At 39.1% G+C, this 13,304-nt stretch overlaps 4 protein-coding genes across 4 annotated transcripts in view; 2 read left to right on the forward strand and 2 right to left on the reverse strand.

Moving 5' to 3' along the window:
- The window catches only part of LOC104759305 (GDSL esterase/lipase At5g63170), a 4,290-nt gene extending 680 nt beyond the window's left edge, over window positions 1–3,610 (forward strand). Inside the window, 8 exon segments of the mRNA XM_010482251.1 lie at window positions 1,271–1,377; window positions 1,506–1,519; window positions 1,522–1,578; window positions 1,581–1,599; window positions 1,602–1,642; window positions 1,732–1,968; window positions 2,057–2,306; window positions 3,387–3,610. Coding sequence (XP_010480553.1) covers window positions 1,271–1,377; window positions 1,506–1,519; window positions 1,522–1,578; window positions 1,581–1,599; window positions 1,602–1,642; window positions 1,732–1,968; window positions 2,057–2,306; window positions 3,387–3,610 — 949 coding nt within the window.
- On the forward strand, window positions 5,098–6,059 carry LOC104756371 (SKP1-like protein 4). Its single transcript, XM_010478947.2, has 2 exons — window positions 5,098–5,533; window positions 5,687–6,059. The coding sequence occupies exons 1-2, from the start codon at window positions 5,219–5,221 to the stop codon at window positions 5,858–5,860; spliced, it is 489 nt and encodes a 162-aa protein (XP_010477249.1). The 5' UTR covers window positions 5,098–5,218; the 3' UTR covers window positions 5,861–6,059.
- Window positions 6,102–9,557, reverse strand: LOC104756370 (subtilisin-like protease SBT5.1). The gene is made up of 9 exons (XM_010478946.2): window positions 9,018–9,557; window positions 8,668–8,933; window positions 8,455–8,572; window positions 7,845–8,358; window positions 7,682–7,782; window positions 7,361–7,603; window positions 7,164–7,278; window positions 6,805–7,015; window positions 6,102–6,715 (listed from the first exon to the last, which is right to left on the reverse strand). Exons 1-9 carry the CDS (start codon window positions 9,194–9,196, stop codon window positions 6,132–6,134), a joined length of 2,331 nt encoding a protein of 776 aa, XP_010477248.1. The 5' UTR covers window positions 9,197–9,557; the 3' UTR covers window positions 6,102–6,131.
- Window positions 9,647–12,797, reverse strand: LOC104756369 (CO(2)-response secreted protease). Its single transcript, XM_010478945.1, has 9 exons — window positions 12,567–12,797; window positions 12,207–12,460; window positions 12,012–12,123; window positions 11,411–11,924; window positions 11,241–11,341; window positions 10,874–11,116; window positions 10,672–10,786; window positions 10,392–10,602; window positions 9,647–10,302 (listed from the first exon to the last, which is right to left on the reverse strand). Exons 1-9 carry the CDS (start codon window positions 12,794–12,796, stop codon window positions 9,728–9,730), a joined length of 2,355 nt encoding a protein of 784 aa, XP_010477247.1. The 5' UTR covers window position 12,797; the 3' UTR covers window positions 9,647–9,727.

Raw genomic sequence — 13,304 nt, forward strand, 5'->3', positions numbered from 1 at the left:
TTCATTCAACTAAACATAGTAGCATGGTTACAAAGGATAAGAGTTTTCAAAGCAAAGCTTGATAGATAAACATGTGCAACAAAGATAAAAATAGATAGATCGACCAACATGTCCAAGAGATGTTGAAAATTTGAGCAAGAGAGCATCAAACTGCAAGCTAAATCCAGGGTTGTCGACGCCACATTCGCTGATACAGCAGAAGAGTGGTAGATTGTCCTTATCGAAATGACATTGGAACGTTGAAGGTGTTTCCATGGCCGAGAGACTAGATGGTTTGATCTGCTCATTGGCGAGGAGGTTGGTGGATGGAGAGTAAAGGTTGAACATGGCTTACTTGAAGAGATTCCGGTAACCAAATCCCATGGAGTTATGGTCATAATGCCGACACTCATCAAACTTTGCCAAGGGGAAACATACTTGCGGACATTGATGGATTGAACTTGGGAATAAGCAGGTCGCAGGGAGAGTATGTATAGGAGACTGGGAAGGTGTCGGTAACTTTCTCTTCTTGAAGAGAAAGTCATAATGCCGATCTTCCTATATCTTCCGGTTTCAGCACAAATAGAGCAGAGATGCAATTGAGATAGTTCAAGGAACAGCTGAAACAAAGAGGTTAGACTCAAGAGGGACCGGTAACCATCGCTCTGTTGAGCCGAGGTCATAATGCCGGTCCTCATTAGTCTTTGGTGGTCAGGGGTAGGGACCCTAAGCAAAACTAATGGCAGGGTTCTCAAGTAAATGTTGCAATAACAGAGCACCGATGAGTGATTATGTTCAGATTGCAGTCTTCGGACAATTGAAACAATAAATCGACACAGAGGTAAGCTACGGGACTGCAATTGATGACTTGGAACAAACCTGGGTTTTTTAAGAGCATAGGTTGGGTCTTGGGGACTTGTCAAGGTCGTGCACAGCTCCGGCGTCAACACAGAGCTCCTGTCCAACTGCGACCAAACAAAACGCTTGGTGAGGGAATCTAGATCCGAGGAGTAGAGAGATGATAAGGCTGACTTCAAGGGTCGCATGTGGCAAGGACGAAGTACAAGATAGATAAGGCGATTTGGAGTCTCGGATGTTGCGATTGGAGGCTGGTAACTCAGGAGAATCACCTCCCTTGGAGAAACCACCGGCAGAGACAAAGGGAGGACGAGGGGATGAAGCTGAAGCATGGCCGGATTCGAGGAGAGTGGACTTGGTGAACCTCCGGTGTATTCACCGCTGGAACTGACAAAGAGTAACCTTAAGTAGAAGAGGAGAACACTGGGGTACCGCTCATGACAGTTTCAAGAAGCAATTTTATACCATATGGACGCGATTTTGCTTATCATGTTCCTACCGGAAGATTCGGGAACGGAAGAGTTTTATCGGATTTAATTGGTATTAATTGTTCTTAACATATACCAATTTTGTCTAACCACATTCATTAACCTAACGAGTGATCAAATAGTTCAAGAACCATCATTCTAAAAAAAAAAAAAAATGCTATATATCATATATGTATATAGCCGCCGGGTTAGGGGTACGGTAAAAGATCTTTTACCTGCCTTCCGTAGCCCATTTCTTAAAAGTAGTGAACTCCCCCTACTGGCGTTTGCTTTGCGTCGGTGGTTCAGGGTTAGACAAATTCACTGCATCTATACAGGTAAAAGTAAAACCACTTTTTAGTTAACCATTACCTTCATTAATGTATGTGCTAGCTGACTCATTTACTAATATGGGTTAACTATACAGAATGTTATATGGGTACAAGATCAGGTAAATGACTTTCAAAGATACATAGAAAAGTTAAACGCACAAGTAGGAGATGCAGCTCAAGTCAAAGAGATTCTAGCCAATGCTGTGATTCTGATTTCTGCTGGTAATAACGATCTTGGCATCAAGTATTTTTCAACTCCGGCTAAACCAACGAGATACACTATCCAAGCGTACACTGATATGCTCATTGGTTGGAAAACTACTTTCATGAACGCATAGAAAACATGTCTTTTCTGGTTTATCTTAAATAAAACTATCATATTATTTTGTTACGTATAATGATTAGTTTGTATAACAACAGAGTCTATATGATTTGGGAGCAAGAAAATTCGCAGTCCTTGGAACGTTGCCGTTTGGGTGTTTGCCAGGGGCGAGACAACTTGGGGGAAATTTGATATGTCTTCCGCATGTAAACTATGGTGATAGAGTATACAATGAAAAAGTAGCCAACTTGGTCAATCAATACAGCCAAAGGCTTCCCCATGGCAAATTCGTATACATTGACATGTATAACTCACTTCTTGAGGTCATTGATAATCCTAGCCAATATGGTAAGAAATTGATTAACACACGTTGATATATTATATATTGTATATGGTTGTTTTTTTTGTTGTAGATAGGGATGTTAAAATGGGTAAACCCACCCCATTTAATCCCATCTCATTTAATCCCACCCCATTTAAATATAAATCCATTTAAACCCATATATATTTGAAACCCCAATTAACCATACCCAATTAAACAAACATGGCCCCATTTAACCTATTGAACCCATTTAAGTATATAATTTTGATGATACCATATTAATATGTAATTTTGTGCCTTTGTAATTTTGGCGGGAAAATTTTTTTTTTTTGAGAATATTTTTAATTATAAAAAAACTCAAATTTTCAGTTTTAGCGGAAAATACGGTTTTGGGAAAAAAACATTTTGATAAAAAAAAAACAATTTTGTTTTTAGACAGGAAAACATGTTTTTGCGGTTTTGGCGGGAAAACACGTTTTTACGGTTTTGGCGGGAAAACACGTTTTCGGCGGGAAAACACGTTTTTGGCGGGAAAACACATTTTTTGCGGTTTTGGTGGGAAAATATGTTTTTGCGGTTTTGGCGAGAAAACACATTTTTATGAATTTGGCGGGAAAACACGTTTTTGGCGGGAAAACACGTTTTTTGCGGTTTTGACGGAAAACAAATTTTTGCGGTTTTGGCGGGAAAACACATTTTTATGAATTTGGCGGGAAAACACGTTTTTGTGATTTTGACGGGAAAACAAATTTTTGCGGTTTTGGCGGGAAAACACATTTTTATGAATTTGGCAGAAAAACACAGTTTTGAGAAAAATATAATTTTCTGTTTTTGGCGAAAAATGTGATTTTACAATTTTGGAAAAAAATATATATTTATATGATAAATATTTAATAAAAATATCAACATAAATGGGTCTAAATAGGTACTCACTTATTTATGATAAAACTCATATAATTAATGGGACTAAATAGGGAAACCCATTTAACCCCATTTAATTTTTTCTCATAAATAGGTATAAATGGGCTTATTTTAGTTCAACATACCCATTTAATAAATGGGTTTGCTGACCCATATTAACATCCCTAGTTGTAGATAAAAACAAGGGTGCTAATTAATAAATTTTACAACGGCAAAACCATGTTGTTGCTCGGTGATGACTCCGATTCCATGTTTAAATTCGGGTGGTCACGTGTTTTGGGGCTTCGCACATCCTTCTGAAAAGGCCTATAAAACTATTCTACCCAAGATCCTCAATACAGTCCACTTTGTAGCACATTTAGACATAAGAACCGCCACTTTGTACTTTGTAGGTCTCTCTATTGCTTAGTTTGGTTTGTTGATTATTTCATTTGCAATTTAGGTGCTTATTAGTTTACGAAACCAAGGAAAAAAGTGTCTGTTTGCATATTATGTTCTGTAGGAAAGAACTACGTACAAAAAGAAAAATGAATGCTATCTATTTTAGTGGGGGAGCATTAGTTCATGAGCTATATATATGTTCCTTAGTTATTGGACATGCATGTATTGTCTCTTATAAGAAATGATGCAACCTAGTTATTTTATCATCAGCTGCTCGGGGTAGATTTTCGGTTATGGTGATGCATTGCCCGATCAACTAGAGAAAATTCATTTGTTTGAACTGAAACAATCGGGAGTTCTAGGCAGCAAATAAGATCTAACAACCATAATACAATAATACCGATCATGAAACCTCGGGAACAGTTGTTCTCCCGATGGTCCTCAGGACCTCGCACGTAGAAACCGGCTGGCTACACTTTAGTTTAGCACCATTAACACCTTGCTGCGTCTGAGCCAAATAAGAGATACAATAATGTCCACCATTAAAGGGCAACATATATAGTTCTTACTCTTTTCCAGTAATTTTTTTTGTTTAATGTTAAGATAAGGGATAATGGTATTAACTTTTTTCTTTTCTTATTAATGGTAGGAATCATTTAATTTTGGTTTATCTTTTAAACAAAACATTATTTAATATCTATTTACACACAATTCAATCAATGAAAAAGATAAACTGCATAATATAATTTGTTAAAAGTTAAAACTAATAAAAACCTAATTAATTTTGCAAAGATTTGTGAGAGAATCATCTATTTTAAAACAAAAGAATTACCTTAAAAATCATTTATTACTTTGGTATTGACCACCTAATTTTTTTTATATTTTTCTTTAATCCCCTGCAAAATAACTAATCACAATTCATAATAACACATAGATATTATTATTATTACTTTTTTTTTTTATAACCCAGGTATTCCAACACTCTCCGAAATAAATCGGTTCATTTGGACTAGCCACGTGGGCGGCCAAATGGCACTCCATATGTCGGCTCCTAGAACGCTGCAGCCCGTTTGTGAATTCCGCAGTGGCTGAGGATCGAACTCATGATGGCGGATATCTCAGCTGAGAGTCCTTTACCACCAGAGCTAAAGGCTTCTAGCTCCGGTTCATAGATAGATAGATATTAATTTTTCACCTACAAACGTGTAAGATACTTAAATTTGCTTATAACTAAAAACATAAAACCCTAGTCAATGATTCCTACACGTAGTTCAACTGTTTTATTTTTTTCTGAACTCACAGATACAGCAAATCTTTTCTGTTAATTTTTTTTTTTTTTTTAACCATTGTTATGATATGGAATACACAGCTAAGGTCAATTTGTTTTGGAAATAATAAATACTTCCATATTTCTTTTTAGTAATGTTTCCTATTTTTTTCTCTCTTTGTTTAACTTTTTTCCATTCATTAATTTTTTTATTGACCAATAAGAAATTGGAAGTGGTCAGATCTCTCTCTATAAATAGGGGAAACCTTCAACCCACAATTCCCCAAAACCTCTTTAGAGACTATCAATCGCCGCGTCTTCTTCGAAAAAACCACTCAGCTTCTCTCTCCTTTTGTTTCTGCTACTGCTATGGCGCCTAACAAGATCATCCTCAAGAGCTCCGACGGTGAATCCTTCGAGGTAGACGAAGCTGTTGCTGTTGAGTCCCAGACGATCAAGCACATGATCGAAGACAAGTGTGCCGATAACGGAATCCCTCTTCCTAATGTCACCGGAGCCATCTTGGCTAAGGTAATTGAGTACTGCAAGAAGCACGTGGAGGCCGCCGCTGAGGCTGCCGGTGCTGACAAGGATTTCTGTGGTTCCACCGAGAACGATGAGCTTAAGACTTGGGATACCGAATTCGTTAAAGTCGATCAGCCTACGCTCTTCGATCTCATCCTGGTTTGTTCTTTTGATTAGGTTTTTTTTTGATTGATTTGGGATTTAGGGTTTGCCGACTCTGTTAGGGTTTTTTTGTTTTGATTTGGGATTAAGGGTTTGCCGACTCTGTTAGGGTTTATTTAATGCGTAACCTTTTGGTTGTTTTGTTGTCAGGCTGCTAATTATCTGAACATCGGTGGACTTCTTGACCTAACGTGCCAGGCCGTGGCTGATCAGATGAAAGGCAAAACTCCAGATGAGATGCGTGCTCACTTCAACATCAAGAACGATTACACAAAGGAGGAAGAAGAGGAGGTTCGCAATGAGAACAAGTGGGCCTTCGAGTGATGTGGATTGGATTAGGATCCGGTGCTTCTCTATGACAACTTAGTCTTTAAGTCTTTCTTAGATTTGGATTGCCCTTTTTGTTACTTTTCTTTATGGTAGTTTTCAAGATGAAAAACCGAATGCTTTGTTTCTACTAACAGGATCCTCTTTGGTTTTTATGGAATATATTTTAAGAATGAAAGTGTTGGTCTTTGCTTAATCTTATTATACCTTTCTTGCTATGGTCTTTTTATGAAAAGACATTGTGTGTTCTTCTCCTTTAGATTTATCATTAATCTTCGCGACTGGTTACAACGAATGGACTCCTTACGCTGTACATTCCATTAGACCATGTGATTGATCCAAATACATCTTCTTTAAGCGTGGAGGATGTAGTAGATGAAAAGATCACTTGGTAGCTAAGTTTATCTCCTATCTTTCTGAAGTGTAGTCTTCTTGGTCTAACTCTGACTTGTAACCCTTCTGGTGCATCGATGCTCACAGTGTAGATTGTATCTTCATCTCCAATGAGGCGTGATGCTACATTTGTCACTGTTCTGCTTACCGTTCTTCTTGCTTTACCATTGAAGTTTGATATTGAGATTGATGGGTAGTTGATGTTAGATATGTCTGCTCTGTTGCTTTGTTCTGGACAAACGTAACCTTTTGGTATGCGCTTTGAGATCTTTCTGATCTGGTTTGAAGTATACCCAAAGTAGCAGAGAAAGTTCAGGTAATCCATGTGATTGGTTTCATAAACCAGTCCAGGGGAAGAAGGTCCAAATATAGTGACCTGCCCAGCACCAAAGTCATAAGGTGTGGCCTTGGCTCCTGCTTCTGTAGTTATATGGGTTCCTGAGTTGGTCATTTGAACGGCTGCAGATAGAGTGTAAGAGTTGGGTTACACAATGTGCTCGATCGATATGTAATCCGTAACTGGTATTCACTTGATTTTGGTTTCTCACCTGTTGTCATGATGGCGGATCTGATTGCTGCAGGACTCCATGAAGGGTGTCTGGATTTGAGTCGAGCAGCAATCCCGGAGACATGGGGGCATGCCATTGAAGTTCCTGATTCAATGTTGAAGAATGGCGGTGGCTTTCCTTCTGGTGCAGCATTTATGTCACCTACTAACCACGATGCCAGTATGTTGACCCCAGGTGCCGCAATATCAGGCTGTAACAGGTATCTCATGGAGTTAATTCAGTGAAAATGAACTATTGAACTGTTAATATCAATTTCTTTTTTTAGAAGATTCTGTGAATCTGTGAAGATTCTGTGGAGATCACATTATTATTTATGGTGAATCTTAGGGCTTACATACCTTGAGGATGCTTCTGGTAAGCAAAAAAGGTCCTCTTGATGAGAAGGATGGTATGGATGGTGCTAATATATGTCCTGTTCGTGATCTTGTAGGCATGATCGTTGCAATTGGTTCTCTACAATGTGCACTTTGATATACTACTAGTCTTTTGTTTGAAAGCAATTATATCTTGTGAAATGAGACATCTTATTTTTTACCTTGCTGAATTTATGTAGGACATGATTCGCTTCCCGTCCTTTGGTTTTACTATTGTCACTAGAAATGAGGGATCAATATAAGACAGATCCAGTGCCTCGTCGCCAATAAGTACCATACCAGCACCTCCAAGCCTCTTAACCTCTTCGCTTTTCCACTGGATCACCTGGTTACCGACATCATTGTCGCACACAACAATCTTTCCCTTAACAATGGTTTCGTTCATTGTATCAGGTGCGCAGTTCCTGAAGAGTTGCAGTTATGTTGTCTTGTTAGTATAGATATAAAAAAGTTACTTTATAATGTTAAGATGCAATTGTTACCTAGCAGCTTCCTCATTAGCATCTATCTTTTTGGCTGATCGTGCGTGTATAAGTGGGTTAGCCTCGGAACCATCTATATTAGCAATATTTATTCCAGAACCCTGCAAAAAAAATTGTTTAAGTACAATAGGAGATTTATCAGTTTCTGGCTTTTCCTTAGTACCTCGATTAATCTGCTTGTTTCTCCTCCCAGAAGAATGTTGGACTCAAAGCCACGGTCAATAGTGCTGGCAGCAACAGTAATCATCCATGGAGCAGCATTAACCACACTTTGACTCGATGGGCCAGAATTTCCTGCGGAGCAAACGACAGTGATCCCTCTTTCCACGGCATGAAATGACCCAATGGCAAGCGGATCTTCAATTAAATTTTCTGGCCATAAGCCCATTGATACCGATATGACATCAACTCCATCTGCGATCGCATCATCAAATGCAGCCAGTATGCTGGAGCCACGGCAGCCCAGAAGTGAGCAAGCTCTGTACATAGCTATTCTTGAATTTGGTGAACCTCCTCTCATAATTCCACTTGCCAGGCCATAGTAGGATGCATCAGAGATTATATTCCCTGCTGCTATTGATGCCACATGTGTCCCGTGCCCCAAGAAGTCTCGTGGTGTCTCATAATCAGGGTCTAAGAAGAATGACGAATTGTAATACCTTGCTCCTATTAGTTTTCTGTTTATGCAACGTTTAACATAAGTCCACGGTGGTAAGTTCCAACATATGTGGCATCTTTACATGTGTGTGCTACTTTCTTCAGGTTCTATTTACCTATTGCAACGGAAAGAACCAGGCTGCGTCTTCTTCCCTCTCATGCAAGTGCCCTTCCATCTCTCTGGGACTGGACCCATGCGCCTGTCGTCAAAGCTTTGTGCCTCGGGCCAGATTCCTGTTTTCTTTTTCAGAATATGCTGCATTGAGTGTTTGTTTTACTGGAAGTCAAGAAAAGCGCATATAAACATTTCATTGCTTCATACTGTTCACCTGAATCAACGAAGCCGATAATGGTGTCTCCTGCATGCACGTCCAATTCTTGTTGATAGTTCATTTCAGTGAAGTAAGTCTCTCTTTGATAACTTTCTTGTACCAGGAAATCCCATGAACGAGTTGTGTGGAGCTGTAACATCTGATCAGGAAAGACAGATACTACTCCCGGTTGCTTGGCCATGAGGTGTGCTTCACCTTCTGATAAATGGGCTGCAAATCCAGAGAATCCATGTTTGTATCTGTGCATGGGGGTTTTGCCGCTCCTGATGTATGTAAGATACTGTCTTAATATTTGCAATATATGAATCATGGTTAGAAAATCAAAGAGTTATGGTTTTAGTTATCACCGCTTTAACATTGAGCTCAGAAGTTCAACATGGTCATTGTCTGTTGATCCATCAGAGGAAGCTGCTCCCATGTATATGATATAATCTCCTGATTTACTTATTTCAGACTTGCAGTTTTGAATCACAGACAGAAAAAGATACATCATGAAGATGATGGTGACAGTGAGGCATCTCCTCATCGCTGAACTACAAGAAACAGGACAAGAATGCTTCCAGTTTGCTTATAACTCTTGCTTTATGTTTCCACGTTAAAATCTGTTAGTATTTCTTAATAGTCACTACCACAAACATATATAATATCAGAAGTGTTAGGTTAGCTTTTATGCATTGCCTATTTTAGTGGGAGGAGTGAATGTATTTCGTTTCACACACATAGTCATGCATGCCCTTTGTGTGAAAGCAAGATCGCCTAACTTCAAGGAGACTTTTTCTGCATGGTTATTAACAAGGTTGGTAACTGTAACTTAGTACTCCAGATTGATAGAGCTAAAGACTTTTGATGAAAAAAGACTTGTTGATGTTCTGCTTTGTATGCAAAAGTTCACTTAATAGTTTGACATGTCACAAAACCAATGTTTGGGACTGTTTCCTGCTAAATAGTTTTATCTACTTGAGCTATCATCATTTCATTTATCAGAAACGGTGTAGTTTGTTTTGCTTCGATTTAAGTTTTATTATTACATATTCATACTGAACTTTATACCATTTACTCAGTTTGTGCGGCTACTCTCGCTACTAATTACAATTGGGCTTCTGACCTTGTACTTGGCATTAGACCAAGTTAGAGCCCCAAATACATCTTGCGTAAGTGAAGCAGTAGCAGACACTATCACCTGGTATGTCAACTTCTCACCATTTTTTGTAAATTGGAGTTTTTCTGGCGTCACTTGAATATTAAACCCTTGTGGTGTTTCCACGCTGACTGTGTAAACAGCCACACCGTCTCCACCAACATTGGTCACTGTCCTTGTAACTGTCGTATTCCCATTTCCTTTGAATCCAGAGATTCCAATTGACGGGTAATTGATGGTTGAGATCAAGTCTAAGTTGGAATCTGCAGGGCAAGTAAAATTTACTGGAAGTGCTTTTGACATAGCCTTGATTGTGGTTACGTTGTATCCATAGTAACATAGAAAGTTCAGGTAGTCAGTTTCAGTTGTCTCGTAGACTAGTCCTGGTTGCATTGATGCTGTTGAGCTTAGTTCCCCTGCTCCAGAGTCATAAGGCGTGGCTGCTGCACCAGTTTCTGTTGTTATAAGACCTTTGTCGTTGTTCGTTTGAGTTGCTGTGAATGTGACCATGAATGATTTATTGTTAGCGAAAATCCATATTTGCATGTCATGATCACAAAACCTGCAATGAAGGGGACCTAACCTGTTGTCATAATTGCTGATTTGATCGCAGATGGACTCCATGTGGGATGCTGTGATTTGACCAGAGATGCAACCGCTGTAACGTGAGGAGCTGACATGGAAGTTCCTGATATGACGTTATACTGAGAAGTCGGCTTGCCTTCTAGTGAAATGGCTGAGTCGTTTCCTGTCCATGCAGCGAGTATTGCGACTCCTGGTGCTGTAATATCAGGCTGAAGATAGAGGTAAGTAGATGCTTCTAATCAGGTAAAAACTAAACAAGGCACAGGCTTTTGGATTACTTTGAGAATGCTTCTTGTGAGGCTTGAAGGTCCTCTGGAAGAGAAATATGCAACAGTAGGCGCGGGTGTGAACTTCTCAACTGTTGCAGTTGGAAGAATTGTTGCCACGGGATCTCTGCGACACAAGGCAAAAGGTTTTAATTCATTTGCTCTATACTGACTAATATAGTTCATAGAAATTTTGAGATAGCTTATTAAGTACTTGGTTGAGTTGAGATAGGAGAAGATCTCAGCTGCTTCCTTTGAGTCAATAACGGTTGTAGGAAAAGTGCCATAAGTGCTAGCAACTGCTCTAGTTCTGTCATCTACAAAGACGCAACCAATACCTCCTTTGCTTTTCACCTCGTCGCTAGCTGATGATGCATAATATGATCCACCAACGTTCTCGCATAACACAACTTTCCCTTTTACCTTCTCTTTATCTAGAGAACCAAAGTCACAGGCCCTGAAAAGCCAATGTTTTATGAAAACAGCAAAAGGTTAGCTTCCTTATTCTTTGTACTATAGTTCTTTATAAGAATCTAAAATAAGCTCAACGAATTGTATTTGAATTCACCAATGTTATTTACCTGGCTTCTCCTTCTGATGCATCAGCGTTCTTAGCAGACTTGCCATGAATCAGAGGATACACAGGAGATTTACTAGCGTTTGAAAAGTGTATACCTTCACCCTGAAAATCAATAAAGGTTCTTTTTAGCAAACCAGATAATATAATGTTTAGGTGTATTATGTGTATTACCTTGATGACTTTATTGCCGCCTAGCACAACATCAGACTCGAAGTCTCTATCGATGGTGTTGGCAGCGACGGTCATTATCCAAGGTGCAGTATTGGTAACTGTACCGACATCAGGCCCATCATTACCTGCTGAACAGATAACCAAGATTCCTTGCTCCATCGCGTGAAAAGCTCCTATGGCGATAGGATCAGTGTTCAGGTCGATGCGAGCGTATGCTGGAGCTCCGAGGGACAGAGATAGAACATCAACTCCATCCGCTATTGCATCATCGAAAGCAGCTAGGATAGATGAGCCTGTGCATCCCCCGGGATTGCATACTTTGTACATAGCGATCCTTGCATTTGGTGAACCTCCCTTTGCGGTCCCGGAAGCTACACCATAGTAGGACGCGTTCTCCACTGCTGATCCAGCTATGGTGGAGGACACATGAGAACCATGACCAATCACATCCCTTGTGGTATCGTATTCTGAATCATCATCAGGATTTTTGTAATATCTTGCTCCAATGATCTTTCTGCATAAAAAAAACAGAAATGTTTAGTCTTCAAAAAGAAGTTGGTAATGTTCAGATTGTGGTGTTTGAAGGTTGTGAAAATTGTACCTGTTACAGTTAGTAGACTTGAAGTCCTTTGCTTCCATGCATGTACCTTTCCACCGAGACGGAACTGGACCCATGTCTTTGTCATTGAAGCTTTCTGATTCTGGCCATATCCCTGTTTGTTTGTTTTCATTATGTGAAACTCATATTTGGTTTTGTTTCTTAATTGACAGCCAAAATAGGAGTGAAAGGCCTTACCAGTGTCCAGAATGCCGACAATGCTATCATATGATCCATCTGAGGCTGTTGAAGGTGGACCCGAGTCGATCTTTACTGATGTTTGGTACTTGAGAAAGTCCCATGAATGAGTTGTGTGTAGCTGGAAGTTTGGATCAGGAAAAACCGAAACCACTCCCGGTTTTTTGGCTATGACTTTGGCCTCTTCTGCTGTCATATGAGCTGCAAAACCCGTGAAGCCATGCTTATATGTGTGGACGAGATCGTTTGCTCTCCTGCAACAACAAACCATAAAAAGGCCTCAGAACCCATAAAAAAACTTTGTGCAAGTATCAATGTATTTTTTTCACTACATGTAAAGAGTGTATCAGTATATCCAACCTCTTAAACATGGTATTTATGAGTATCTGAGCTCTATAAGCGTTTGCGGCAGAGGAAGCTGTTCCCATGTAGACGATGTAAACCCCATCACCATTTCTTGATCCAGCTTCCGTTTCTGTCGTAAACAAGATACATAAGAGATATAGAAATAATAAAAAGGGTGTGAAGAAGGTCAAGGCTTTCATGTTTTTGTAGTTTCCTAGCCACTTAAGGACTTGTACACTGACCATATAACTCAAGAAAAAGGGTATTTATAATGGTTGAGAGATTATTGGAAACTAAAGATAGAGCAAAAGAATCAATTAATGCTTGAGTTGCTTATCCCACTTTGAAGAATTGGTGGGTTTCTGAATTGGGCAAAAAGTGGAGATAGAATAGGCTAGTGATCCGACCACTATCTTCTGTTCGAGTCATTACATCACAACTCCGCATGTTTTTCTTTTTCCTTCTTTCCGATGTTCCAAAGACTTTGAACAAAATGATTGTGAAGGAGTGTCCACTAACTAAAGGATTCTTGATCAGGACTTCACAAAATCTGAAAGTAACGCTAAGTATGAAATTATTATATAATGGCCAAATATGACTTATAAATATAACAATTTTATATCAGTTGGTTACCTTAAACATGTTTTTAAATCAAAGACAATTGGGTCCATCGATGAAACTCACAAAGGATTATTTTTAACAAAAAAAAAAAAAAAAAAAAAAAAAAAAAAAAAAAAAAAAAAAAAAAAAAAA

Source organism: Camelina sativa, chromosome 17, assembly GCF_000633955.1.
Source record: "Camelina sativa cultivar DH55 chromosome 17, Cs, whole genome shotgun sequence".
Lineage (NCBI taxonomy): Eukaryota > Viridiplantae > Streptophyta > Magnoliopsida > Brassicales > Brassicaceae > Camelina > Camelina sativa.

What these genes read in the sequence shown, in the direction of transcription:
- LOC104756369 (XM_010478945.1), bottom strand. Translation starts at nt 12,796, where the DNA reads ATGGTCAGTGTACAAGTCCTTAAGTGGCTAGGAAACTACAAAAACATG. An exon ending in ATAAATACCATGTTTAAGAG is followed by an intron (nt 12,461 to 12,566) that starts GTTGGATATACT and finishes TTGTTGTTGCAG; the next exon opens with GAGAGCAAACGATCTCGTCC. An exon ending in TGTCGGCATTCTGGACACTG is followed by an intron (nt 12,124 to 12,206) that starts GTAAGGCCTTTC and finishes ACAAACAAACAG; the next exon opens with GGATATGGCCAGAATCAGAA.
- LOC104756371 (XM_010478947.2), top strand. Translation starts at nt 5,219, where the DNA reads ATGGCGCCTAACAAGATCATCCTCAAGAGCTCCGACGGTGAATCCTTC. An exon ending in CGCTCTTCGATCTCATCCTG is followed by an intron (nt 5,534 to 5,686) that starts GTTTGTTCTTTT and finishes TTTTGTTGTCAG; the next exon opens with GCTGCTAATTATCTGAACAT.
- LOC104756370 (XM_010478946.2), bottom strand. Translation starts at nt 9,196, where the DNA reads ATGAGGAGATGCCTCACTGTCACCATCATCTTCATGATGTATCTTTTT. An exon ending in CTGAGCTCAATGTTAAAGCG is followed by an intron (nt 8,934 to 9,017) that starts GTGATAACTAAA and finishes TACATACATCAG; the next exon opens with GAGCGGCAAAACCCCCATGC. An exon ending in GGTTCTTTCCGTTGCAATAG is followed by an intron (nt 8,359 to 8,454) that starts GTAAATAGAACC and finishes TTGCATAAACAG; the next exon opens with AAAACTAATAGGAGCAAGGT.